This window comes from Emys orbicularis, chromosome 25 (assembly GCF_028017835.1).
Source record: "Emys orbicularis isolate rEmyOrb1 chromosome 25, rEmyOrb1.hap1, whole genome shotgun sequence".
NCBI lineage: Eukaryota > Metazoa > Chordata > Testudines > Emydidae > Emys > Emys orbicularis.
Window position 1 is genome coordinate 9,147,156 of NC_088707.1, and position 27,601 is coordinate 9,174,756.

A 27,601-nucleotide genomic window follows, 5' to 3' on the forward strand; every position below is an offset into this window, starting at 1 on the left:
TTAGTTTGCCAACAATCTTAATCAGCAACACTGAAATATTGGGGTCTTGATCCCTGGATCCAACTGAGCTGTGCTCGGGGAAAGGCACAAGAGGAAAAACCTGGCTTCACATAACCTTTGATTTTCCCTGATCTTAGCTGCCAGATGGGGATCAGTTTGGATGGCAGCATAATTTACAGCATCCTCAGAACTGCTCTAAGTTACGTCATCTGGAATGGCCCCCCAGGTGTCATTATAACAGCTGTAGATTACTTCTCTTGCTGCCAGCCACATCTCCAACGGGGTGGTTGCAAAGGGTGGAGAGAATGCTGACCTGATGCCACTCAGAGATTTCCCCAAGCCAGGGGAATTCACAGCTGGACAGTTGAGCCGGCTTTATAGTCCCTTTGCGCCTGTACTGAAGTCAGTATTTAGAATCTAGACAGCTTCAAAGTAGCGACTTTATTTGAACAACAAGCTGCTAAATATGACTGGAGTGGTGTTTAGATCACTTTGATCCATCTATTGCATTGGGGTGAAACATACAATCGTGTTGAACAATTTCCGCAGCCCATATTACACAATGCAGTATTTGTATAAACATGGTTTTGAGAGGGACAGAGTTCTGAACTCTACCCACACTTGACTAGTGTCCATGGCTATGAAGGTCAAAGGTTTTACAGTTAGTCACTCTATTAAGAAAAACTAACTGCATCTTTCTTGTATACAAAAGAAAGAGGAGCAGGTACAGCTGACACTGCATGTGGGAAAATGGAAACGTCCTGAAGGGTTTTTGCTATATCTCTGGAGTCAGTAATTAGGATATGGTCTGTTACCCAGTTGCCCAAAGCAGCTTTACGTAAGTTATCTACAGACTTGTATATTGTCAGCATTTCTGTTTGGAGGCTGAGAATTCCCAAGAGCTGATTAATTAATGAATTTCTGAGGGGTAATTGAGTGGAGAAAAAAGTTAGTGACCTAACAAATGAATGCAAACATGCTATTCTAAGCACAGCTGTGCAAGGCAAATGTTGTCAGCATTCATTTTCAGATCTTTTAATCCAAATTTTGGATGTGAATGAAACCAAATATGCTCAAAGTCAAGTGCTCACTAACAATAGCACCCCCTCCATGGCCTTGGAAAACACAACTGAAGGACTAGGTTGGAAGAGGAGTTACAACCAAAACAAGAGTCTTTTGGTGTATTCTCAGCCTCCCTAAGTCCTACCTTCTCTTCTACAACTCTTGAATTTTCCTAGTGCACTAGGGGCTCACACGTGGAAGCCATGTGCTCCTTAATTTGGAGGCCCACCCCCAAAGAAAAGCTAAGTTAAAAATTCGCAGGCTGATAAGAGTTAAAAACAGTCTCAATCACAGTACCTTTATGAAGATTTTCCAAGGGCTCTAGGACTCCCCTCCGGAAGGAGGCCATGGGATCCTGAACACAGGATCTCAAGCTGAGCATGCTCTGTAAATGTGGTTCCCGCAGCAGCTGCTCCCTGTAGGCGACAAACTGTGGCGAGCGGCAGAGCAGTGCTGCCACGTTGTGTACAAACTCGGGCACAAGACAGGTGTAGGCATTATCGGCCTGGCAGTAATGATAAGCGACAACCTACCAAAGGAAAAAGAACAAAAATATATCGACAATTAAATTAAACTGAATTAAAGTTCAGCCATTCACAAAAGTAGACAGTGACAACAACTAATTGATCTGTCTGAAGCACTGCTTTGTGTACTGCATGATAGACTTGTGCTCCACTGTTTCAGATCTCCATGTCAGTAATAAGCTGCGATTCGTTTTTAAACTTAAATTTTATTTGGTGTTTTTAAAATATCACGCTAAGTCTGGAAACGGATGTACGGAATACAGCAATACATTAAAAAGAGGACCTTTCGCACTGCAAAACCTGCAAATTACAGATTCTCATGAACAAAGGGGCTGCCAGACTTACCCTACATTCCATACCCTCTCTCACAAAGGTCCTCCTGCAGAGAACTAACTAAAGAAAAATCTCCCCTTCCCCATGGTGTCCCTAGGTCCTAGCCCTGGTCTCACTGCTGCCAACCTTCTCAAATAAACAGAAGTGCAACCAGATCAACCTTCCCCTTCCCATCTTTCCACTGGTTCTCCATTCTTCCAGGATCAGATTAAAAACTCCTCCCTCCATGGACTGTGTGACGCTATATGGAATTGTGACACACTTTATATTATTATTAATACCAATATTATAAAATTGCAATGAATTGTGCCAGATATGCTGTGTAAGGTGTCAGTGAAAATGTTATGATTTGCCAAGTATGGTAATCTTGTTTATATGTTTGTATCACCTTTGTATTGTGAGTTATAGATATATATGGTATATCTGTATTTCCAAACTTGTGCTGTTTTTCTGGGTGACACCCCCAGACAGATTGGCATCATCATTGCCTAGCCTGTTCGATGGCCCATCAGCTGTACAATGAACCCATTGAAAGGAGCCAGGGGATATACCTTATGACTCAGCAAGGCATGTACGGGCAGGCTCGTGGACAGAGAACTCTAAGGCTTTTCCATGCCATGTGCTGTGAAGCTTGTGTTTGAGACACAGGAAGTACAAGCCACATGGCAAAAGGAATATAAAGGGCAGCCGCATCATCTCCATTTATCTTCAATCCTTCTTACCTCCGGAGCAACTTTTCTACAAACTGAAGCTCTGAACAAATGACGGAATGACCCATCCAAGCTTTGGATGTGTTCGAGAGGGACTTTCAAGCCAACAAACTCACCAATACTGCTAAGAACCTGATATATGGACTTTGAAGTCTCTGTATGTATCTGATTGCTTTATCATTTAACAACTCTCTTCTTCTTCTTTTCTTTTATAATAAACCTTTAGTTTTAGATGCTAAAGGATTGTCTGGCAATGTGGTATTTTGGGTGAGATCCAGACTGATACTGACCTGGTGAGGTGGCTGGCCCTTTGGGGTCAGAAGAACATTTTGTATAAGTGAGCCGAACTTCTCACTTTACTGGACCTATGTGCTAATTGGGAGGCTGAGAACTGGAATGAGTGCTGTGTGATTTCATTTTTCAGCTTCTTGGTAACCAGTGTGGGGGATCAGGAGCACAGTTTAAGACTGGTTGGTGAGTCTAACTTCAGTGTTAGCCACCAGTTTTGGGACACTCTGCTCTCCTTTTTGCAGCCTGCCCTGATCTTGGCATTTTCTCTGAGAGCTGCCCTAGGCACTCCAGGTCACAAGCTGCTTCAGTCTGTAGAGGACAACTCTCTCTGTTCCCTCCACTGCTCTCTTGTTCTCCACCACACCTGGCCACTTGGAGGCAAGTGTCCTCTTCCTGCCAGTTTCGGCTATCTTGGTCAGCCTTTCCCTAGCATGCTTCCCCATCCACTTTCCACCTCTTTTTAAATCTCATTGACAATATCATTTTTCTATAGTTCTTCATTTTAACTCCATTTATTTTATTCTGCAATGTATTTGAGGGTCCATTTTGTATGAAAGACATGATATAGTCCTTTGAGGAGCCACAGATGGATCCTATGAGTCGACACTCAACATTGCTCATGGCTGCTTGTGTAGGGTGGCATGCCTTGGGCTTTAATGTCTCTGAACCCTTGGTTGGCAACAGCCTGTAGAACATCCAAAGATGTGCTCGTTCTGAGATGCTGTCAGGAGTGAACATTTATTTTCATCTGAACTAAGCATATATGACTTTGTAAGGCATCATTTTTCTCATCCTAACTGCATTTTAAGCCTGAGCATCACAAAGTGCATACAGGGCTATAAATACTAAAAGAGACTTTTCACTTTACTCCCATTTTTGTTTTTGGTAAATGTCACCACCAAAGCTGAAAGCAGCACTGAGAGTTCTTTGCTGAAGCATTTGGTAAAGTTCAATTTAGCCAGTCTCAAACGCTTTCTATCCAGCACCTTTTACACATTGTGCTAATTCTCTGAATATAGATTACACTGAAAAGAAGAAAACAATAAGCATGCAATGGAAGTGAACTGAGAATAAAACATTACATTTAAAATGTATATTTCCATTATTTTCCTGAGGCTTGAGCAAGTAATAACTATGTGATCTTTTGTAAGTGCAAGTCAAGCCATTCCATGTAAAGTATTAAGGAGTCAAGACATTATGCTCTTTATATTAAACAGCAAACGTCAATGGTCACACTTGTATATTTTCTTTTTAAAGACAGCTTCAAAGTAATTTAAACTTGTTTTATGCATATTTTACCTCAAGTGATTCCACATGCTGATGCATGGGATCATGAAACCAATCAGCCATGGTATACCACCTGCACAGTTTCTGTGTACAGTGGAGTTAGTGCTCTTCTGCAATTTACAAGTTTCTGTTTTGAAACTTGAAAAAACAGAAAACGCTTCCAAGTGACTCAGTTCAAAATTTTGTGGGCCCTGAAGGCAGAGACGTCGCTCTCTCTCAGCAGGTCAGAAGTATGAACTCAGATCCTTTGTTTCTACCTCTCATAGTGCTAAAACAATTCCTTGGCAACTTAGCTTGCGCACCCCTTGAAAAGAGATAAAGTAACGCAGGGTAGTACATTTTGGAAAGGTTAATTTCCTAGAACCACCTGGATCTCCAACTTGATTGTATAACAAAGAAATATGATTATCACAATTTTTGTAGGCATTTTTTTTTTACACGTTACAGGGCTTAAAAAAATACCTGATACATAGAAGCTAGAAAACTGACTCTAGTAGACAAATGCCAACAGGAAAGGTGCTGCCACTCCTGAAGTGGGGTGAAGGAGCAATTAATTTCTCAGTTAGCGAGAAATGCTTTGTGCATCATCCTCCTGGCTACCAAGAGTGCGTGGTTTGGGCCTCCTACTATGATACTGCCATTGAATCTTACCCGGACTAGTCACATTGCTCTTGGCTAGTAAGTGTCACAACAATTGAGATCTTCCTCTGCTCATTTTTCCTATTCTTGCCTCTCCAATCTCTCTGCTTCCCTCCCTCTCCCTCCGCAACCACTCTCTCCATTGTGGCCCAACCTTCACCAGTCTCTTTTCCATTCAGCCTCAAACAACCATCACCACTCACTCCTTCTCTCTTTCACCACTCCATTCTGTTCCCTCATCAGTCACCCTTTTCTGGATGTGGGGCTCAGCCAGAACATTCAATCCTGATCGCTAGAGAAGACACTCAGATGTGCATTTCTCCCGGAGAAGAATGGGTTTTCCATGCTCTGTGTATAGATGTTATATGCGCTACACCTTCAAGGTCAAGCCACTGATTTGATCTGACCTGTGCAGCACAGTACAATAATTAAATTTTACTTGACTTGAATTGAGTTTTGGTTCAGATTAGAAATGGTGGAGGGATTACAGGAGATTAGAAGGAGGAAGGAAGATTTCTTGGTATAGGTGGGATTTAAGGAGGAATCTGAAGGAAAGAAAGGGTGGTTGGTAGATAAAAACAGGAAGATGTTTCCAAGAATATGGGGCAACCTCAGTAAAAGAATAAAGCTGAGAGAGGAAGGAGATGCATGCAGTAGTAAGGAGAGAAAGGTTTGGGAGGCGAATACGGAGCAGGAAAAATTAGATCAGTGATATACGTAAGAGAAGATTATGTAGCACCTGGGAGGTGAAGACAAGTGAAAAAGGAGGATGGGCAGTTAGGAGGGCAGTAGATAATGGACAGTAAGAGTAAAAGAAGAAAGAGCTAGACAGAACGAACCTCAAAGGCGAAGGAGTACGAAGGGGAGAAAGGAAGCGTTAGGAAATGTCATATTTGAAAGATATTTTATTTAATAGGATGGGCCATTTTAAACAGTTCTCGGGCACTTCATGTGACATGTAACATCTTCCACTCAAGACAGCATTCCTTTGACATCATGCCTATAGACATGATTTGTCTGTTTAATTTTATAACATGCCATCATTGACATGAGGAGTCTGTTCTGTCTTAGGTCTTTTTATACAGCCAAAGTATCTCAATATTGAGGGCCTGTCACCTCTGACACACTTAGAAAAATGTTCAAATCCTTATAGTGCATCCCTGCTTTTAGTACAAGGCTACAAACTTGCGTTTTAATCAAATTTTAGTATCTAACAGGATTTATCTCTTTTTTAATCATACAAAATGGTTTGGAAGTAAATACAGTGTAATCCATTTACCTGCCAAAAGGCCATTCACCAAGAAATATTTTAGTTTTAATGAAATCAGCATCACTGTATTTTATTATTTCGTGACTGTGCATATATGTGGGGACCCTGTTTATAGGGAAGGTTCTTTCATTATTTCTACACAGCTGATATATGCCATCATGTGCCAGCAATGCCCCTCTGCCATGTACATTGACCAAACTGGACATTCTCTACGTAAAAGAATAAATGGACACAAATCAGACGTCAAGAATTATAATATTCAAAAACCAGTTGGAGAACACTCCCTGGCCACTCGATTACAGACCTAAAAGTCACAATATTACAACAAAAAAAGTCAAAAACAGACTCCAACTAGAGACTGATGAATTGGAATTAATTTGCAAATTGGACACCATTAAATTAGGCTTGAATAAAGGCTGGGAGTGGATGGGCCATTACACAAAGTAAAACTATTTTCCCATGCTTATTTCCCCCCCCCTACAGTTCCTCACATCTTCTTGTCAATTGCTGGAAATGGGCCATTTTCATTACCACTACAAACAGTTCTTTTTCTCTCCTGCTGATAATAGCTCACCTTAACTGATCACTCTCCTTATGGTGTGTATGGTAACACCCATTGTTTCATGTTCTCTCTCTGTGTGTATATATAGATATATATCTTCCTACTGTATTTTCCACTGCATGAATCCAATGAAGTGGGCTGTAGCCCACGAAAACTTATGCTCAAATAAATTTGTTAGTCTCTAAGGTGCCACAAGTAGTCCTGTTCTTTTAGCTAAATATTAGTTTGATGGTTTGGTTTTTGGGTGATTGTTGGTGGAGGCCCCTCCTGGCTAGAGGAAGTTAGGTAGAAAAACGTTTTAACGGAGAAAGAAATACAGACACAAAGCAAGGGGGGAAAAAGAAAAAATTTGTCTAAGACCAATAAATGGTGCAGACAAAGGATTATAAACCTGGACTCCAAACAAAGACAGGATTTAGGGCTGGTTAAACCACAACTTGAGGGTGTTGGACAGATGTCTTCATGCTCTTAAATGTAGATTTTATGAAGGGTCACTATTTCATCTAATTGTTAAAACTGGAACTTCATGAAGAAATTCATGCTAAATATAAGTCACACTAGTGTGCTTTTTATGGGATCTTAGATTAAAGACCCTTACTTTTTATTTTTATAATGGACTCCAGGCCTTTCTGCCCTTCCTCTCTACTCTTTTTCCATGAGTTCACAACCCCTATCTCCCATGCTGTAACTGTAGTGTGTCACCTAGGGCTCAGCTACACAGTGCGGGATTGCATACTACATAGGTGATATTTCTAAAGCGCATCAATGTGTTGTGCATTAACTGGTCCATGTAGACTCTATAGGTGTGCAATAAAAGTTCCCAGGTGCACAGTATACATTTGCAACGGTTTGAGACAGCACTATGTTAAAGCACACTAGAGAACAATTAGCGCCCAGCACGTTAGTGCAGTTTAGAAATCCCATCACTGCAATGGCACAGCCGCACCATGTAGACAAGCCCTTAGATAGTACAGCGGGAGGTATTCTACAACAACCTTCAGTAGACAGATTCAACAGGTACGTGCCACTAGATTTTCACATATATTGGGCTAGCTCCTCAGCTGGTGTAACCTGGTGTAGCTCCACTGCTGTCAACTTCAACCAACTGAAGATCTGGCCCACTATATATAACCTCAACATTGTGGACATGCTGGCAGACTGCTCATCGTCAGTAGGCAGAACCTTAAATAACTAGGAAATTTGCTTTGTTAAAAACCTATTTTCACGTTAAATAGATGTTCTAAAAACCCAAACCCACGTAATTTACCATGGAAGGAGGAGCCCTCCCCCCCGTCAGAAGGCAGCACGGGGGTGTGTGTTCAGGTTCACTGAGGGCAGGATGGAGACTGCGGAGGAAGCGGACAGATGGAAGGAAGAACGTGAGGAGAAAGGGATTGGGGAGGTGGAGGACATGGAAGACAAGATGCTATGGAGGAGCACAAAGGGGAATAGGATTGGCCCAGAAGACAGGGTGGGGAAACGAGGATCAGAAAGGAACAAGACAATGAGAGGGGCAGGGGATGGCGATGGATAGAGGGGCAGCTCCGTTGTCCTCCAGGGGCTTGGGGTAAATAAGTGGAATCCCTCACCAGGTAGCCACTGGGGAGGCTCCCATTTTTGTTTGTGCATGCAAGGTTGAATTTTGAGCCCGAAACAAACATGTACAAATTGGGAGTGGGTGGCATCCACCCAAAGGCTCAAAAATCAGAAGGCAGATGAAGACACATATGTCTTTTTAAAAGGTTATGATTTTTCCAAGCCAGTCTCATGATTCTGAGCAGTCTGTTCCAGGGTTTTTGAATGCCTGTATTTGGCAATACAGCTTCCCTTGCTCTCTTTCTCTGCAATCCTCACCTGTCTCTTCTCCCCATATCTCAACTCTTAAAAACTGCAGGGGGGTGGAGGAATGAGGCAGGCAATCTCCCCTGACAAGCAGCGCTCTGAGCTTCATTACTGAGTCAGGCCTTGGGGTCTGACAAACTTCTCATGGTTCATCTCGGGAAAGCCCCTCTGCAAAGAATCATGGGAAGTTCACTGGCCTGAGACTGCTAATGCCATTGGCTGTTATTCCCAGGCTGGGGAAGCTGGGGGAGGGGAGGCGGAAGAGAAGTAGGGATTGTTCTGATTTCCATGTAGGTGAGCCATTTAATGCTACATTTAAAGAAAACTAGGAAATTAATTCACAAAAATCTTTGTTGGGAAAGTTAAGGTTGCTATACACATAACAAGCTTCACTAAACCACAAAAGCAAGGTAATGAATAGTTAAGCCATTTAACCCTCTACTTCTCCAGCCGCAGGGAGATGTCTTACCACTTCCAAAATGACTAACACCACAGACCACATACCCCAATCTTAACCATTGTGCAAAGGATGTCATCCTTCCAGCACTCCCTTTACTACAATAGCACCTGCCAAACACAAACCTCCATAACTAATGATGTTTGGAGGGTAACAGAATGCAATGCGCCTCGTGAGGGTGTAACACTGATACACAGTGGCATTACGTTTTCAATATTTTTGTCCATGAACCTTACAGAGTGGTAATCTCTCTGTTTCCTCTTGCAAAGGCTTAGATGGATTCAGTGAGCCTGTTTCAGAGAAAAATTCGAAAAAAGATCATAGCAATTCAGGGTTTTTAGAGCCAAACAAATAGCTTGATAGTTTGGTATTTCTAATACACTTTAAATTTGGTTTAAGATCTTTATTTTCCTTAACTACTTCAGGGAATCACTGAAATCCCCAAAGAGGAGCAACCTTTCCCTCCATGGTAGTTATTTCTGTGCCAAAGTCTCAACTGTATGATCGAAGTACGGGATTGATGAATCAGAGACCTCAGTGGGAGTCTTGCCAGAGCTCAATGGGAACAGGATAATGCCCATTGTTTCTGATAATTTTTGCTTTTGATAACAGCTTTGTTTTGGGGGCAGTTAATTTCAGGTAACTTCTGTGCAAGTGCTGAGGGGAAGGAAGTGCTTTCAGAACCCAATAACTCATTTTCGTCTGTAGTTTTCCATGGGAAATAGTAGATCTGCTTGCTAGTTGTCTAAATTGGCTTATTTCTAAGGATTTTTCTTCTCCCTGATGACTACGGGACTATAAATCATGAAAGACTTCACACTGCTCCCTCAGAGTACAGTGAAAAGCTGCTCCCTAACAGTACGGCAAAGAAACTTGAAATAAACGATAAGCTCACATGGCGCTCTCGCGGATACTTTTTATTATTAATTTAATGCTGCCAATGTGATCAAAATTGGTACAAAGTCAAAGATAAAGGCAGCTCCAGCCCCAAAGAGCTCACAGTCTGAAAACAGCCATAGAGAAGACAGTACACACTGGAAAATCCAGAGGAAGGAATCATAGGCCTTTTGCTTCTATTATTATAAACTCACGATCTATAAGCTCCTGGGGAGAAGTTAATTTGAAGGAGGGATTTGGAAGAGTTGATGCTGATGGCATGTTTTCATCCCCGATTTCTGTAGCCTATGTCAACAATTACTTAAACCTTTACTCTTTTATTCATGGACTTCCATAATGGGCAGGTTATTTTTCTTTATTGTGCTGTACACTGTATACTGACAATATCCCTGCCACCGGCAAAGAGCTGGAATATCAGTACTTAGGGCTATTTAATGTCTCATCTCTTTTCTGTATTTCTTTAAAAATTACTCAGGATAGTGACACGCACACAGGCTATCTTGATGGTGGTTGCCCTCCTACTCCAAATAAGCAGCTCCTGCTAACTTCAATCTATTATTAGATCTTGCTTTTGATAAGGCCTGCAGATTATCATACCTCTGATGTCCGTGACGTTCTCCATGACCGGCTGTGGAAGTTATTGTAATGTACTAAAAATAGGATTTTTCTGAATTAGGGCCTAATGAAAGAAAGAAATTAAATCTCTGACATGTCACGAGAATTGTTTCATTTTCCATGAAGTATCAGCTGGTTTTTGTTTTGTTTTTTTTTTAATGGATGCTGCCAAAGACGTAAAGGTCAACTAATCAACCTAAGCACTGGTCACCTCGAGAGGACACAGTATGCTTTGGAATCCAGTGATAGTTAGTTTTGGAATCAGTCCATGTTTACAATAGTCAAGATAAGATTTACTGTCAGATTAACAACTGAACAAACTAACAGATGCAAAACTGCTACAATAGGAGGTCGTGTACGTCCTTTGCCTTTTAGTTAGTCTGATGGCAAATAACAGATCAGCTTTTCCTTTTTTTTTTGGTTAAATTTTCAGCGGAGGATGGATTGGGCGTTAAAAGTCCTTCCAAATGGGGCCATAGCCAAGATACTGCAGGTCAGGTTTTTTTGGCCTAAAAACCATGACTTGTTTCTCTTTTCTCCCTAGTTGATCCAAAATGCCAAAAGAAAAGCCACAGTCTTTGGATGTGAAGTGGGATGTGCCACACTGGTTGAAACAAAGGGCTTGTCTACACTGGCACTTTACAGCGCTGCAACTTTCTTGCTCAGGGATGTGAACCCCCCCCCCGAGCGCAGCAAGTTTCAGCGCTGTAAAGCGTCAGTGTAGTCAGTGCACCAGCGCCAGGAGCTGTGCCCCTCATGAAGGTGGGTTTTTTAGAGCGCTCTGCTGCGGCAGCGCTTTAACGTTGCCAGTGTAGACTAGCCCCAAGTCACACACTTTGGCTTTTGTAAAGTTATATTCTTTTTAAGGAAAGGAGCAGATTGGAGCTAAAAATATATCCATTTGTCAGTTACATATCCAGCAGGATTATTTGAGAACTCAGTGAAAAAACCCTTTCACTAAAGGAGATATTTTAGGAGAGAGAACACGCTCTGACTGGCCGTTCTGACAGCGTGCGGCGTGTCCAACGTACAAGGAACAGAATGACTAATGTGTGCTGAACAATCCAGAGCTGGCACTTGCATTCCTTTCCAAGAGCCATATGTGGAAGAGGAGAACACTTGTGAAAGTTCTAATATTTATTTATATAGCCATTCACCACACACTCTTTGCCTTGCCATCTGGGTGCTATGTAAAACAAATAGCGGGCAAGATTATACCTGGTTCCAAAGCCAAGCAAAGTAAGTGTTGGCAATCATTTAGCAAAGAGATGGGCAAACTACGGCCCGCGGGCCAAATCCGGCCCGCGGGACCATCCTGTCCGGCCCCTGAGCTCCTGCCCCAGGAGGCTAGCCCCCGGCCCCTCCCCCGCTGCCCCCCTCCCCTACAGCCTCAGCTCACTGCGCTGCTAGCTCAATGCTCTGGGCGGCGGGGCTGTTAGCTCCTGGGGCAGCGCAGCTGCAGAGCCGGGGCCTGACCCGGTGCTCTGTGCTGCGCGGTGCGTGGCTGGTTGCAGCCGGGCGCCGCCGCTGCCTGTCCTGGTGCAGCCGCGCCGCCAGCCACCGGTGCTCCAGGCAGCGCGGTAAGGGGGCAGGGAGCGGGGCGGGGGGGGGGGGGGGGTTGGATAGAGGGCAGGGGAGTTCAGGTGGTGGTCGGGGGTGTGGATAGGGGCCGGGGCGGTCAGAGGGCCGGGAACGGGGGGTTGAATGGGAGCAGGGGACCCAGGGGGCAGTCAGGAAGGAGAGGGGGTGTTGGATGGGGCGGCGGGCGACAGTTAGGGGCGGGGTGTACAGGGGCGGTCAGGGAGACGGGGTGGTTGGATGGGGCAGGGGTCCCAGGGGAAGCAGTCAGGAAGGAGAGGGGGTGTTGGATGGGGCGGTGGAGGGCAGTTAGGGGCGGGAGGCAGTTAGGGGCAGGGGGTCCAGGGGCGGTCAGGGAGACGGGGTCATTGTATGGGACAGGGGTCCCGGGGGTGGGGGCGGGGGGCGCAGTCAGGAAGGAGGGGGGGTTGGATGGGACGGGGGGGTCCAGGGGTGGGTGGGGGACAGAGAGCAGGGGGGATGGATGGGGCAGGGGTTCCCGGGAGGCCGTCAGGGAACAGGGGGGTTGGATGGGGCAGGAGTCCCGGGGGGGCCGTCAGGAGGCAAGAGGCGGTGGGTCGGATACGGGGCAGGGGCCGGGCCTGGCTGTTTGGGGATGCGCAGCCTCCCCTAACTGGCCCTCCATACAATTTCAGAATCCCAATGCGGCCCTCAGGCCAAAAAGTTTGCCGCCCCTGATTTAGCACTAAGAGTTTGCTGGACATTTTCCTCCCCAGTGCAGGAGCAGGGAATAGGAAAGCACAAACTGCATGCACCCTTTAAAAAAGAGTAGCAGCAGCAAAGCTCCCCAGAGTTCTTAGCAGTATCTTGCCACTTTCACACCATCAGCAAAGCAGGGCTGTATCTTAAAGGTTCCATATAACCCAGGATGTAAATGTCAACCTATGGTAACATGATGTATAATCCTTTCCAGTCAATATAGCAACTGATGTGCAAATCACTTATTGAAGAGTTCTGATCTGTTTATGTGGACGTTACCCAAAAAGGTGCAAGTATCCCACAAAGCAGAACAATTCACATTCTACATCTTCATCCAAGAGGTCATGCAACCCAAGCAATTATCTCTTACAAAAGCAAGTACTGGACACTCACTCAGCAATTTCATCTGGAATTCACTCCATTCTTCAAGAAAGAGGAATGATTACTATGGTAACCCTGTTGTATTATGACATGCTTTACAGCCTTCAGTATGCTGTCTGGTGGCTGTGAAAGATTAACCCTCAGAGTACGAGGTGAACTCTTGATGTTTCGGGAATTTCATTGTAAAGAGAAATAGATTTTCTGGGGTAATAAAACTGGCCTGGAAGGTCTTCCCCATACCCTCTCTCGTAAGCATTTGCATACTCACTGTCCTCTGTCAATATCCACATTGTGTGATGTATACTAAGACAATTTCAGTAATTAAACAGGACACACTCCCAGAAAATGTCATCAAGAAACTCTTTCAATACCTGCGCAGCGAGTCTCCGCATGGCCTCTTCTTGGCGTCTGCGCATTTCAGGCGTTCCAGGGCAGCTTCCACTCGTGATTGACGAGTGAGCAGAAGGTGGCTGTGTTAGGGGTAGCTCTCTATTTGCATCCACATCTGTGCCAAACAAAGAGGGTAACGGATTACTACAGGCCAACCATGATTGAGACTATTACAAAGTACACGATAAGGTATCTTCTAACAATCCATTCAAGCGGTTAATATATTTTCTGTAAGCAGTCTAAGACCTGAGCAGTATAGGGGTGCACTCAGGGGAAACTCTCCTGAACAAATTTCTCCCAGAATTAACATGGGAAAGACAGCAGAGATAAAGGATTAACCTCATCTTATTCATTTTCTTCATGTTAATGTTAGTCATTAAATACATATAGTATTTAGTGAATTTAATACTCATGATAATGTGGCCCCTCTCCTTAGAGTCAGGTATATTGTTGGGCAATGCTCTACTACTTCTGCCCATAGGCCTCTCATCTAAATGCTTCTTCTAATTTAGTCCTGAGCCCTTCTTGAGCACATGTATAAATGGGGACCATTTAACCCGGTAACTAACACCCAATTCACAACCAAGTAAAGTAACCAGAAAGAGAGAAGTACGAGATGATACTCAGAGGAGCATTAGGATGTTGGGATGGATGGAATCATCTCTAAAGCGTAACTGATTCTAAATCTCATTTAATCACATTTGCTCGCCTGGGTAGAGTGATGCAGCACAAACTAGAAGCCCTGCGTAAACGTCAGGATAGATGGCATGTTTTTATTGTTAACTCTTTCAAACTACATTATTTTGCAACCGGAAGTTATTGATTTCAAAAATTTTTGATTAAAATTTTTTTACTTAACAATGCATGACCATTGATTTCAATGTTTTAAGAGTATGCTAATAGCAACAGTCTCTTCAAACATAGATCCTACTAGCACAGAATTTTCCTGAATGCTATAGTGTACCCTTGACTTTGGCCTGAAATCATAATTTAAACTATGATCCATTTATCTGCTGGCAGAAACAATAAGGGTGGTGTCCACTCTCTAAATATTTAATGCGTATGTTTAATTAACAAACTCATTTTTTGCACATGTGAACACAGCAGCACCTCTAACTGCCTGAGTTATGAAGAAACTGTAGTGGGATTTTGTTTATTTCCAGCTCACTAACACCAATAATATATTTCTTATAGGACTTTTGGGTCACCTGATCAATACTTAAGTTATTAAACATATTAACAGGATTTGTTTTTTGAATGTGTCTAAATGAAGACAGATACATCTGCCGGGAGAGCAATACAGCAGTGCACAGACAATCCAGGTGGTTTTTGGAGAGTGTTGGGGACAACTTCCTGTGCAAGTGCTGGAGGAACCAACTAGGGGCTGTGCTCCTCTTGACCTGCTGCTCATAAACAGGGAAGAAGTGGTAGGGGAAGTAGAAGTGAGTGGCAACCTGGGCAGAAGTGACCATGAGATGGTCGAGTTCAGGATCCTGACAAAAGGAAGAAAGGAGAGCAGCAGAATACGGACCCTGGACTTCAGAAAAGCAGACTGACTCCCTCAGGGAACTGATGGGCAGGATCCCCCGGGAGGCTAATATGAGGGGGAAAGGAGTCCAGGAGAGCTAGCTGTATTTTAAAGAAGCCTTGTTGAGAGCTCAGGAACAAACTATCCTGATGTGCAGAAAGAATAGCAAATAGGGCAGGCGATCAGCTTGGCTTAACAGAGAAACCTTCGGTGAGCTTAAACACAAATCTAAGCTTACAAGAAAGGACAGATGACTAGGGAGGAGTATAAAAATATTGCTTGAGCATGCAGGGATATAATCAGGAAGGCCAAAGCACAATTGGAGTTGCAGCTAGCAAGGGATGTAAAGGGTAATAAGAAGGGTTTCTACAGGTATGTTAGCAACAAGAAGGTGGTTAGGGAAAGCATGGGACCCTTACTGAATGGGGGAGGCAACATAGTGACAGATGATGTGGAAAAAGCTGAAGTACTCAATGCTTTTTTTGCCTCGGTCTTCCCAGACAAAGTCAACTCCCACACTGCTGCACTGGACAGCACTTATGGGGAGGAGGCGAGCAGCCCTCAGTGGTGAAAGAACAGATTAAGGACTATTTAGAAAAGCTGGACATGCACAAGTCCATGGGGCTAGATGCAATGCATCCGAGGGTGCTGAGGGAGTTCCCTGATGTGATTGCAGAGCCATTGGACATTGTCTTTGAAAACTCGTGGTGGTCGGGGACGACTGGAAAAAGGCAAATATAGTGCCATCTTTAAAAAAGGGAAGAAGGAGAATCTGGGGAACTACAGACCGGTCAGCCTCACCTCTGTCACCAAAAAAATCATGGAACAGGTCCTCCAGGAATCCATTTTGAAGCACTTGGAGGAGAGGAAGGTGATCAGGAACAGTCAACATGGATTCACCAAGGGCAAGTCATGCCTAACCAACCTGATTGCCTTCTATGATGAGATGACTGTCTCTGTGGATATGGGGAAAGTGGTGGACGTGATATACCTTGACCTCAGCAAAGCTTTTGATATGGTCTTCCACAGTATTCTTGCCAACAAGTTAAAGAAGTATGGGCTGGATGAATGGACAATAATGTGGATAGAAAGCTGGCTAGATCCTCAGGCTCAACGGGTACTGATCAATGGCTCGATGTCTTGTTGGCAGCTGGTATCAAGTGGAGTGCCCCAAGGGTTGGTCCCGGGCTGGTTTTGTTCAAAATCTTCATTAATGATCTGGATGATGGGATGGATTGCACCCTCAGCAAGTTTGCGGATGACACTAAGCTGCGGGGAGAGGTTGATACGCTGGAGGGTAGGGATAGGGTCCAGAGTGACTTCGACAAATTGGAGGATTGAGCCAAAAGAAATCTGATGAGGTTCAACAAGGACAAGTGCAGAGTCCTGCACTTAGGATGGAAGAATCCCATGCACTGCTACAGGCTGGGGACCGACTGGCTAAGTGGCAGTTCTGCATATAGTTGGGGTTAGTCCTGCTTTGAGCAGGGGATTGGACTAGATGACCTCCTGAGGTCTCTTCCAACCCTAATCTTCTATGATTCTATATATGTCTTTTTTCAGAATAAATGTGTTATTTCTTATTCTGAGGAGTTTAGAGCTCCTTATTAAGCAAATAACCCCAGCCATAATTTTTGATTCGCTTATTTCCCAGAATTTAGAGCTGGGGTCTAGCCAATTTACTGCTACTTCAAGGAAGCGCTAGAGTAAGAACTGAAAGCCTGTGTGTGTTTGGTTTGTACAAGGATCTCTTTTCTGTGCTTTGCATGTGAGAACTGTAGAACATTTTCCTATTCAAAGCCTCCAGGTCTCTACTGTGTGTGTGGTTTTTAGTTTGAAAACATTTAAACTATAGCTTCTTTAATCTCCCTCACAATCTCTCTAAATAGACTGAGAGAATCACCCAGCAGGTGCATTGCAGGCTTTTAGTTAAAATACATAAACAAACCCTGCCTTTCATTACACATTGTCCATTTAGCTCTGGAAGGTGACATTCAATATTTCAGAAAACCAACATTCGGTGTCATTTCAGATGCTTATATGTGGCTGAGAATATTTCATTCTAGCAAACAGCATTTGTCCAACAAGAGGTTTAACTATAGTTTCAGTAGGATAGAGTATCTCTTCATTCCTGTTTTACCCTTCTAAGTGTTGTGTGTGTGATATTACGCTATTGTTGCCTTCCACCTGCAAGGTGGCTGCATTTCAGTGGAGGGTGAAGTGATTTGTGTTGGTGTGCAGGAGGAAAAGCAGTTGCCAGGCTCAAGATGCAGTGTGTGACCCACCCCAAGCTCCTATACCAGAATAGATGGGGATAGATCAATCGTACAGGAAGGAATAGGTAATGTGTCCAGCACAAATGTGTGTTGTGGTAACGAGTTAGGGGAATAACAGATGGAGGTTTCCCATTAAGCACGCCATTGGGAGAACCCATGATGTGCCCAAGCCAGGGAGCAATAGAAGAAAAGACAGCCTGATTCCTCAGGGGGCCTCAGTTGGCATGAACCAGTTTATGCTCCACATTGTCCAGGTCTGGCACATGAACAGTAAACCATGTCAGGGGGCCCCATTATGGCAGGTTTGGCAACAATCTCTGAACTGGTCTATTGGGGGATGGGAAGAAGTGGTAATGGGATCCTTGTGGGTGAAAGGTGCTAAACACAAACGTATGAAATTCACGCATTTCAGAGCTCTCTCTGTGTAGCAGTACTTACGTTTTGGGGAGGCATGTGGGCTATCAGAGGCAATCTGTCTCATTCGTGTGCCATGGCAGCTGAGAGCAACCAGTCTGGAGATAATGGCAGTTTTACCAAAGCCAATGTTCCCAACAATCACCACCCCTCTGTTCACACTGGCATTGGCACTCTGCAACTGTGCATCTATCTCATGGAACACCCAATCCCGTCCGACAAACACAGACTCTGTGGTGATGCTTGGCACCTCAAAGAGCAGTGGTTTCAGGGAGATGTCCGGAGGTCTATAAGGTGCAAAGCGTACTGTAAAGAAGAAACACAGGGAAAGAACATACCATTTAGGGCTAGATGGCAATACAGCTATGGTTATGACATCACTTATAATGAATTAGAAGGCTAGAGTGCTCACACAGAAAAAAGAGAGTTTACTTGACCATTGGGCTTGCATTTATATTTCAGAGACTTATTACAAATAAAGGCCGTGTCAACAAGAGCAAAAAGGTGCGTTTTTCAATTGTTAGCTGAGCTCCACTGAAAACCCCCTTAGCTTCCATGTAGACATAGCCAGATAATCTGAGCTTGTCCTCTTGTACAGTGCCACCAAAACAAAACTATCTTAAAGCTGTTAAACTGTGTTCACACGGACAGCAAAAGGGGGTTTTAACTGAGCTAAACTAAATTGTTTGAGTCGTTTCAAATGGCCAAACCAAACCAAACCGTTTTGTTCTTCATGAAGGAAAATTCTGCTGAAATCTCTCTTTTCACGCAGAAAATGTTAATTCAACTAACTGCATTTTCCCCTGTGAAAATGTTTTGGTCAGCTTTAGTATAAAGGTGTTATCAGCGGGCATTTGGAATGGCAGCAATACTTCTTACTGGCGAAGCCAAAAGTGAGGAAAGCGGTTCATTGCTAGTCAATGCCAACAAAGCCATTCTACCACAGCACTCTTCCTGTATTTTGCATGTGGCACATCTTACTACAGAAGAACTATTTTGATAACATTTAGCATTTTTAACCATCCTTCTATACAGCTAGGCGATCTTTACAACAATTTTTGGAGGAGAAAAATTATAACCAAGAAACCACAAAATAATGTTTTTATATCTCAGAAAGTTGCTATTTTAATATCAAATAATCCATGAGGTACGAGGCATAAATCCTAATGTTTTACATTAACAGAAAAGAGTAAATACCAGCTCTCGCTTGCTCTCTCTTAATAGTAACCTTCTACACCCTTGTATCAATCAACAGATCAGCACATCTGACTGTCACACATGCCCAGTATTTGGGAAATTAATCTGCTCTAACATTGCTGAGGTTGCTGCGAAGGTTTTATTTGAGAGGACAGGTTTGATGAAGTTGGATACATAATACTTTTTTGCTATCTTGGAGATGGAAGTGAAAGTCTTATGGAATATTGGAGCATGTCACCGGCATTGTTGGATGCAAAATAAAGTGGAAAGGAATGCCGGAGACATTTCCCTTAACTTCTGATTTAAGTAGACAAGGTGGGTTGTGATGTGACCTTCTCTGTCATAAAACCTAGTACGCGTTTGTGTTAATTTCCTAGTTTCTATCCAGGGTTGGTGTTCCCCAGTATAGGTCCCCACGTTTAGGGAGGGGAGACAGGGAGAAGTGGAAGTGCATGTGCCTGGCAATCAGAGGGAGAAACAGTGCAGCTGAAGCCACTCCGGACAATGTCAACTTTTCTGAAGAGAATGAGAGGCTGCAACTTCATTAAGTTTTTTAGGTCTATAACATTTCATCTCCATTTAAAGGTTACTGAAAGTAAGTAGTCACACAGCAAACCACCATATTTTGCATTAACCACAAAACCTGTCAGCTGGAGATAACCTCCAAGAAGGACTCTGTGTTGTCACTCGTTTCCTGAAACACACAGCAGCCTCTCAAGGGGCTTCTGAAAATGGTGACAGCAAGGAGCAGCAGCAGTCTATCAGCAGGTCTGTTTACCGTGCTCTCCTTTCCTCTGGGTCCCCTGTCCCTGCCTGTGTGAAACCTACCTCTTCACCTTCAAACCTGCCAATATGTAACATCAGCAAAGCAAAACAAGTGACAAATTGATATTTCACCCAATACCGGTTATCTGGTGATTCATACTATGATTTAGATTGTCATCGTTTTTAAAGTACAAAACCAGTTTTAAAGATACCTTCTTACTGTGAAAACTACATAAAACGTGACATCCCCCTACCCAGGTCATCAGCAACAGCGTTTTAACCCTAGCGCTTCACAGTCCTGGTTCAGAATGCTCCCACCTGTGCTACAAGATGAATTGCTAGCCCCGGGGTGGAGTGGCCATTACAGAAGGACTTTCTCATTTTTTAAAAACAAACTACCCCTCCTCCATTCAGACAGATGCCAAGGAATGTTTGCTCATTCATTTATTTCTGAGCATTTAAATGTTTGCTTGTCGGCAATATTTCAAAAAGGCTTATGGGGGAAGGAGCAGCATGAACCATTATCTGCAGATTTACTGTATAACTCCCTTGCTGCAGTCCAATGTTACAGCAGGATTCTGAAAGCCGATTTTTTCACAAAGGGAATCATTTATCACAGGTTGCTTTTAAATGCACAAGATGCTCAATTCAGCTCTCCAGGGACAAAAATTAAAGCACTTTAGCGCAGACATAGGGCCAAGGGTGCTTTTCCTCATTCTAAAGGGCTAACATCAAAATCATTAGGCTTTACAATTAACTTGCCTTGACAGTTTTCCCATTTACTATTACCTTAATGATCTCAGAGAGATCCTCCTTTCAACCAAGCCCTGCTGCCCTTGAAAATACACGATCTATGCTGCAAATCTTGCTGCTGGATTGGAAGGCCTGGAATGCACTTAACTGATGCAAAGGGTATGATGCAGCTTTAAGCCCCCTCTCCAAGGGGCTCTTTCTGCACTTCTGTGGAGAGCATTCTTGGCCAAGGGTGGAGAGATGGCAGCCAGTCCTCAAACACCAAGAATCTGTTGGCCATTGTTTTTGTTTTGTTTTTTCACATCAGAGCAAGCAATGAATACAGAAATGCGAATATCCACACTACAGTGTAAAGCAATGAATGCAGAAATGTCACTATCCACAATACAGTGTAAATACATGGCTTTAATAAATTGATACAATAAAACATAAAATGCTGTACCTCATGTATTATGTCATTTCTATTAATAGAAAAGCATAGAGATATTATTATTTCCATTCTTGGCAAAAAAATCTTAAAAATTCAGAACTGCAAAAGATTTAACTCTACCAGCTGATTCCCTGCCTGACGCTCAGCATAAAAATCCTAAACTTTATGTGCTTTGTACCGCTAACATTTTAGAGCATATTTTTGCCACCATGGACATAGTCTAAGCCTGGTGTATGATTAGATTTAGAATAATACTGTAGAAAGGCAGGAGATTAAAAAATAAACACTGTCCTTTCAAAGAGCACACAACACACAGAATAAAACTGAGTCCAGCCAGTCAATAAGATTTATGGTTCGCTTTTACACAAACCTTAGCAGACTGTAAATAGCGAACTGATGGGACTAAATGTAAGTAGCTCACTGCTGAGCTACGGCAGGTAGGAGAAAAAGGAATACAATGTCTGATCTAATTAACTCAAGAAATGAAGGTTACTCTCCTGTAATTGGGGTTCTTCAAAATGACCTCTGCACACACATCACACCCACCTTCCTCTCTTCCTCTGAGCCCTAATTTCAATTATAGACTCAGGGAGGCAATGAAAGGTACAGAGTGGGTTGGCAAGTCATGCCATACCTCCACTGTATAGCCCCGCCCCCTGAACATTCAGAGCCTGGAGGGGAGGGGCAGGAGGCGCAAGAGGGCTCCAATGGACGCTGCTACAAAGAAGATTCCACTAGTCTAAGCAGCAGTCAGTGCACCCCAAAAGTGGGAATATGCAGAGGCCATTCAAAGAAAAAAATCCACTTATAATATGCAGAAACATCATCTTTCTAAATAGATTTCCCCGCTACTCATTTATACTCAGAATTCCTCAGAATATTTAGGACCTTTGCTTTAAGACAAACAACAAGATTTATAATTTTACGCAGTGAAATGTAGCAATAGTTAAATTGTCTCCACAAGTTTCTGCTGAAACCTGTGGAGAGGTATGGAGATTGACATCTGCTAGATCCCCTCCTATAGGCTGGGCTGCATGGTGACTAGCATTTGCTGTGTACTCTGCTCTATGCTGATCAGTGCCTGGGAGGTCCTGCCTTTGTCTAGAATCACTTCCCTTTCAGACATTGCCTCCCATGTCTGGATTCAGCTCATATTTACCTTTTATTCAAACCTATGAACCAAGATATAAACCAATGCTGATACTTGTTTCTAGAATGTTTAGAGGCATAATCCAAATTTGGCCTTATTTGTATGTAGGAAGCACAGACCTAGAATGCACAATAATTGTATTCAGACTTTATTTAAAAAAAATTCAACCAGTGTAGTTAATACCATGTATACAAGCTCTATAGTTTGGAATGCTTCAAATAAGCCTGCATACACTTAGATCGAAGCATACACTGGCACTGACCTTAGCTGCATCTTCACAGTTTATTGCTAAAATGATCTTTTAATTAAAACATTTCATAATGTGGCCAAAAAAGGCAGCAGGTGATTCCCCCACACAGAGAGGTTAGTCATACAGCGTGACTCATGCTGCTGTAATCTTCATCTTCACACTACAGAATTATACCTACAATGGGGGAGGTTTTTAAAGATATATATGATAAGCATCTAACTCCCATTGAAAGTGAATGGGAGTTAGATGCCTATCCGCCATTTGTGTCTTTGAAAATATCCCCATGTGTGTTAAAATAAAGCGGCATAAAAACTTTATAATTATTTAAGATTATGCAAATGTTCTATAAAATTCAAGAGTTGAGACTGTCTCTATTACATTATAGACAGTATATTTATTAACACATATTTAAAACTGATTTATCTTTGCTTGTTAAATTTTGGTATCATTTAAAACAAACATTTAATTCTTCCCTTGGTGCTGTAATATCACTCATAGGACACTTAATGATGCCAAAATCAGCAAATTAGACTCTCCCACTAAAAATTTCCCCAGTGATATTGTATTAGGTTAATGACACCTTGATCCCCTTGCATCTGAAGAAGTGGGTTTTTTACCCACGAAAGTTTATGCCCAAATAAATCTGTTAGTCTTTAAGGTGCCACTGGACTCCTTGTTGTTCTTGATCCCCTCTTTAACCACCTCTTTAAACCACCGCTACATAAGAACGGCCATACTGGGTCAGATCAAAGGTCCATCTAGCCCAGTATCCTGTTTCCTGACAGCGGCCAATGTCAGGTGCCCCAGAGGGAATGAACAGAACAGGTAATCATCAAGTGATCCATCCCCTGTCGCTCATTCCCAGCTTCTGGCAAACAGAGGCTAGGGACACCATCCCTGCCCACCCTGGCTAATAGCCATTGATGGACCTATCCTCCATGAAGTTATCTAGTTCTTTTTTGAACCCTGTTAGAGTCTTGGCCTTCATAACATCCTCTGGCAAGGAGTTCCACAGGTTGATTGTGCATTGTGTGAAAAAATACTTCCTTTTGTTTGTTTTAAACCTGCTGCCTATTAATTTCATTTGGTGATCCCTAGTTCTTGTGTTATGAGAAGGAGTAAATAACACTTCCTTATTTACTTTATCCACACCAGTCATGACTTTAGAGACCTCAATCATATCCCCCCTTAGTCGTCTCTTTTCCAAGTTGAAAAGTCCCAGTCTTATTAATCTCTCCTCATATGGCAACCGCTCCATACCCCTAATAATTTTTGATGCTCTTTTCTGAACCTTTTCCAATTCCAATATAACTTTTTTTTGAGATGGGGTGACCACATCTGCAAGCAGTATTCAAGATGTGGGCGTATCATGACTTTAGATAGAGACAATATGATATTTTCAGTCTTATTATCTATCCCTTTTTTAATGATTCACAACATTCTGTTCGCTTTTTGACTGCCGCTGCACACTGAGTGAACGTTTTCAGAGAACTATCCACAATGACTCCAAGATCTTTCTTGAGTGGTAACAGCTAATTTAGACCCATCATTTTATATGTATAGTTGGGATTATGTTTTCCAATGTGCATTACTTTGCATTTATCAACATTGAATTTCATCTGCCATTTTGTTGCCCAGTCACCCAGTTTTGAGAGATCCTTTTGTAGCTCTTCGCAGTCTGCCTGGGACTTAACTATCTTGAGTAGTTTTGTATCATCTGCAAAATTTGCCACCTCACTGTTTACCCCTTTTCCCAGATCATTTATGAATATGTTAAATAGGACTGGGCCCAGTACAGACCCCTGGGGGACACCACTATTTACCTCTCTCCATTCTGAAAACTGACCATTTATTCCTACCCTTTGTTTCCTATCTTTTAACCAGTTACCAATTCATGAGAGAACCTTCCCTATTATCCCATGACAGCTTACTTTGCTTAAGAGCCTGTGGTGAGGGACCTTGTCAAATGCTTTCTGAAAATCTAAATACACTATATCCCCTGGATCCCCCTTGTCCACATGCTTGTTGACCCCCCTCAAAGAATTCTAGTTGATTGGTGAGACATGATTTCCCTTTACAAAAAACATATTGACTATTCCCCAACAAATTATGTTCATCCATGTGTCTGACAATTTTGTTCTTTACTATAGTTTCAACCAGTTTGCCTGGTACTGAAGTCAGGCTTACAGGCCTGTAATTGCTGGGGTCTCATTAGCTATCCTCCAGTCATTTGGTACAGGAGCTGATTTAAATGACAGGTTACAGATGACAGATAGTAGTCCTGCAATTTCACATTTGAGTTCCTTCAGAACTCTTGGGTGAATACCCTCTGGTAATGGTGACTTATTACTGTTTAGTTTATCTATTTGTTCCAAAACCTCCTCTAATGACACTTCAATCTGGGACAGTTCCTCAGATTCGTCACCTAAAAAGAATGGCTCATGTTTGGGAATCTCCCTCACATCCTCAACAGTGAAGACTTATGCAAAGAATTCATTTAGTTTCTCCGCAATGGCCTTATTGTCCTTGAGTGCTCGTTTAGCATCTCAATCGTCCAGTGGCTAAACTGGTTGTTTAGCAGGCTTCCTGCTTCTGATGTACTTAAAATTTTCTTTGCTATTACTTTTGGAGTCTTTGGCTAGCTGTTCTTCAAATTCTTTTTTGGCCTTCCTAATTATATTTTTACACTTCATTTGCCACAGTTTATGCTCCTTTCTATTTTCCTCATTAGGATTTAATTTCCACTTTTTAAAGGATGCCTTTTTGCCTCTCACTGCTTCTTTAACTTTCTTGTTTAGCCATGGTGGCTCTTTTTTGGTTCTTTTACTAGGTTTTTTAATGTGGGGGATACATTTCAGTTGAGCCTCTATTCTGGTGTCTTTAAAAAGTTTCCATGCAGGTTTTGGTGCTGAATCTTTTAACTTCTTTTTAACTAACCTCATTTTTGTGTCGTTCCCCTTTCTGAAATTAAACGCTGCAGTGTTGGGCTGCTGTGGTGTTTTCCCCGCCACAGGGATGTTAAATTTAATTATATTATGGTCACTATTACCAAGAGGTCCAGCTATAGTCACCTCTTGGACCTGATCCTGTGCTCCACTTAGGACTAAATCAAGAATTGCCTCTCCTCTTGTGGGTTCCAAGATTAGCTGTTCCAAGAAGCAGTAATTTAAGGTGTCAAGAAACTTTGTCTCTGCATCCCTTCTTGAGGTGACATGTTCCCAGTCAATATGGGGATAGTTGAAATCCCCCATTATTACTGAGTTTTTTATTTTAATAGCTTCTCTAATCTCCCTGAAAAAAGCAACAGAGGGTCCTGTGGCACCTTTAAGACTAACAGAAGTATTGGAGCATAAGCTTTCGTGGGTGAATGCCCACTTTATCAGACACAAGTACTAATACAATACTAATCTCCCTGAGTATTTCACAGTCACTATCACCATCCTGGTCAGGTGGCCTGTTATATATCCCTACTGCTATATTCTTATCATTCAAGCATGGAATTACTATCCATAGAGATTCTATGGTACAGCTTGATTCATTTAAGATTTTTACTTCATTTGATTCTATGCTTTATTTCACATATAGTGCCACTCCCCCACCAGCATGATCAGTTCTGTCCTTCCGATATATTTTGCACCCTGGTATTACTGTGGCCCATTGATTATCCTCATTCCACCAAGTTTCTGGGATGTCTATTATATCAATATCCTCATTTAATATGAGGTGCTCTAGTTCACCCATCTTATTATTTAGACTTCTAGCATTGGTATATAAGCACTTTAAAAACTTGTCACTTTTTAGCTGTCTGCCATTACATGATGTAATTGAATGAAGCTTTTTTTTTTTAACTTTCTCATCAGATCCTACAATAGACAACATAACGATGCAAATGGACTCTATGGTCCAATCAGAATACAGGGGAGCGGGCCTCAAATTCAGTGTGCCTACAGTAAAACAAGTAGCGTGACATCAGTTTTCTGGACGTTGCTGGAAACTTCATCTGTCAGACACAAAATCTTGCTTCCTTGGAAAATGCTTTTCTGACCTTTAGGGGAGGGATATTATCACTTTATTATTATTATTATCATCACTTAGTAATGAATAATATTATTAGCCAAAGGGAATTATATTATTACTTAATTAAGTATGTATTATTATAGCAGTAATAGCAAGGCCCCTCTGCTTTCTTCTGCAATAATCTGAGTAGTTCCATCAGAGGCTAATCCTGGTCAGGGATATCACTACTTAATTACTCTATCAAACATTTACATTCTCTTTCCAAGTTCAATTACAGTATTTTTAAATTTACAGTAGAAACTGATTACATGGAAACCACATTGCGCTAAAATTGTATAAAAAAACCATGACTATTATTTAAGCAGGTCTGTATTCAAAAGGACTGTACTATTTTATGGAACACTTTGTGTACCTTTGTGTACACCCACCCAACTCCCATGTTAGCACTTATGCTATAAATGATGGGAGAATTTGTCTTTTATTTATTACTCATTATAGTATATACAAAGAAAAAGCCCTGAAAAACCTTAATTTTTTGACTTCTACATGAAACTTAAACATTGCTAAAAATAAATCATGAAAAAAAATGAAATTAATAAACCCTGACAAATAGAAGCTTTATGTAGAATTAAGTCAAACAGAAAGCTGTAAAAGATTTGAGCTATGGCTTAGGAATTTAAAATTGTACTCAGTTTGATAATTTGTAGGTTAAGATGCAAATGAAAATGGCCACATGAACCTTCGATGCCTGTATTGCATATTTTAAGGAAAGCCATGAAGAGTTGTAAAGGAGGACCGTACATGGAAGCAGATTTCGGTGGAACTCTGGAGAATGACATACAGACAGAATCTACACCTCATTCATTTCAACTAACTGTCTCCAGTGGAGATTGTTTTGCTTGTTTGACAGGTTATGGCTCCCAGATGCCTCAGCAATAGCCAATACACAAAATGCACAAATAAATAACTGAACAACAGCTAAGGTCCGTCGGAAAAAAGCTCTATGTTGTATTTCTCCAGATGCTTCCCCAACTGCTTCCCCTCCTATCTGGAAAGAGTAATAGGCAATTCAGCCCCCATGCAGACTTAGTGTTAGGTCTTGAGGGTGATGCATGGTAGTGATAATGTGATGAACAATACTTTCTCCTTGGAAATGAAGTAAGAAAGTTAAATAACTTTAAATAGTACATCAAATTACCACAGTACTGAATTTAATTACATTAACCATTTTTAGGGTTATGTTATCATCCATAAGATTCCATT

General features: G+C 42.2%; 1 protein-coding gene across 1 annotated transcript in view; it reads right to left on the reverse strand.

The window, feature by feature from the left end:
• The window catches only part of TANC2 (tetratricopeptide repeat, ankyrin repeat and coiled-coil containing 2), a 513,617-nt gene that overhangs the window by 79,523 nt on the left and 406,493 nt on the right, over window positions 1–27,601 (reverse strand). Inside the window, exons 11-13 of the mRNA XM_065422604.1 lie at window positions 17,801–18,082; window positions 13,540–13,673; window positions 1,360–1,591 (exon numbers count right to left, since the gene is read on the reverse strand). Of these exons, the coding sequence (XP_065278676.1) occupies window positions 1,360–1,591; window positions 13,540–13,673; window positions 17,801–18,082 (648 nt within the window). The remainder of the gene's footprint in view (window positions 1–1,359; window positions 1,592–13,539; window positions 13,674–17,800; window positions 18,083–27,601) is intronic.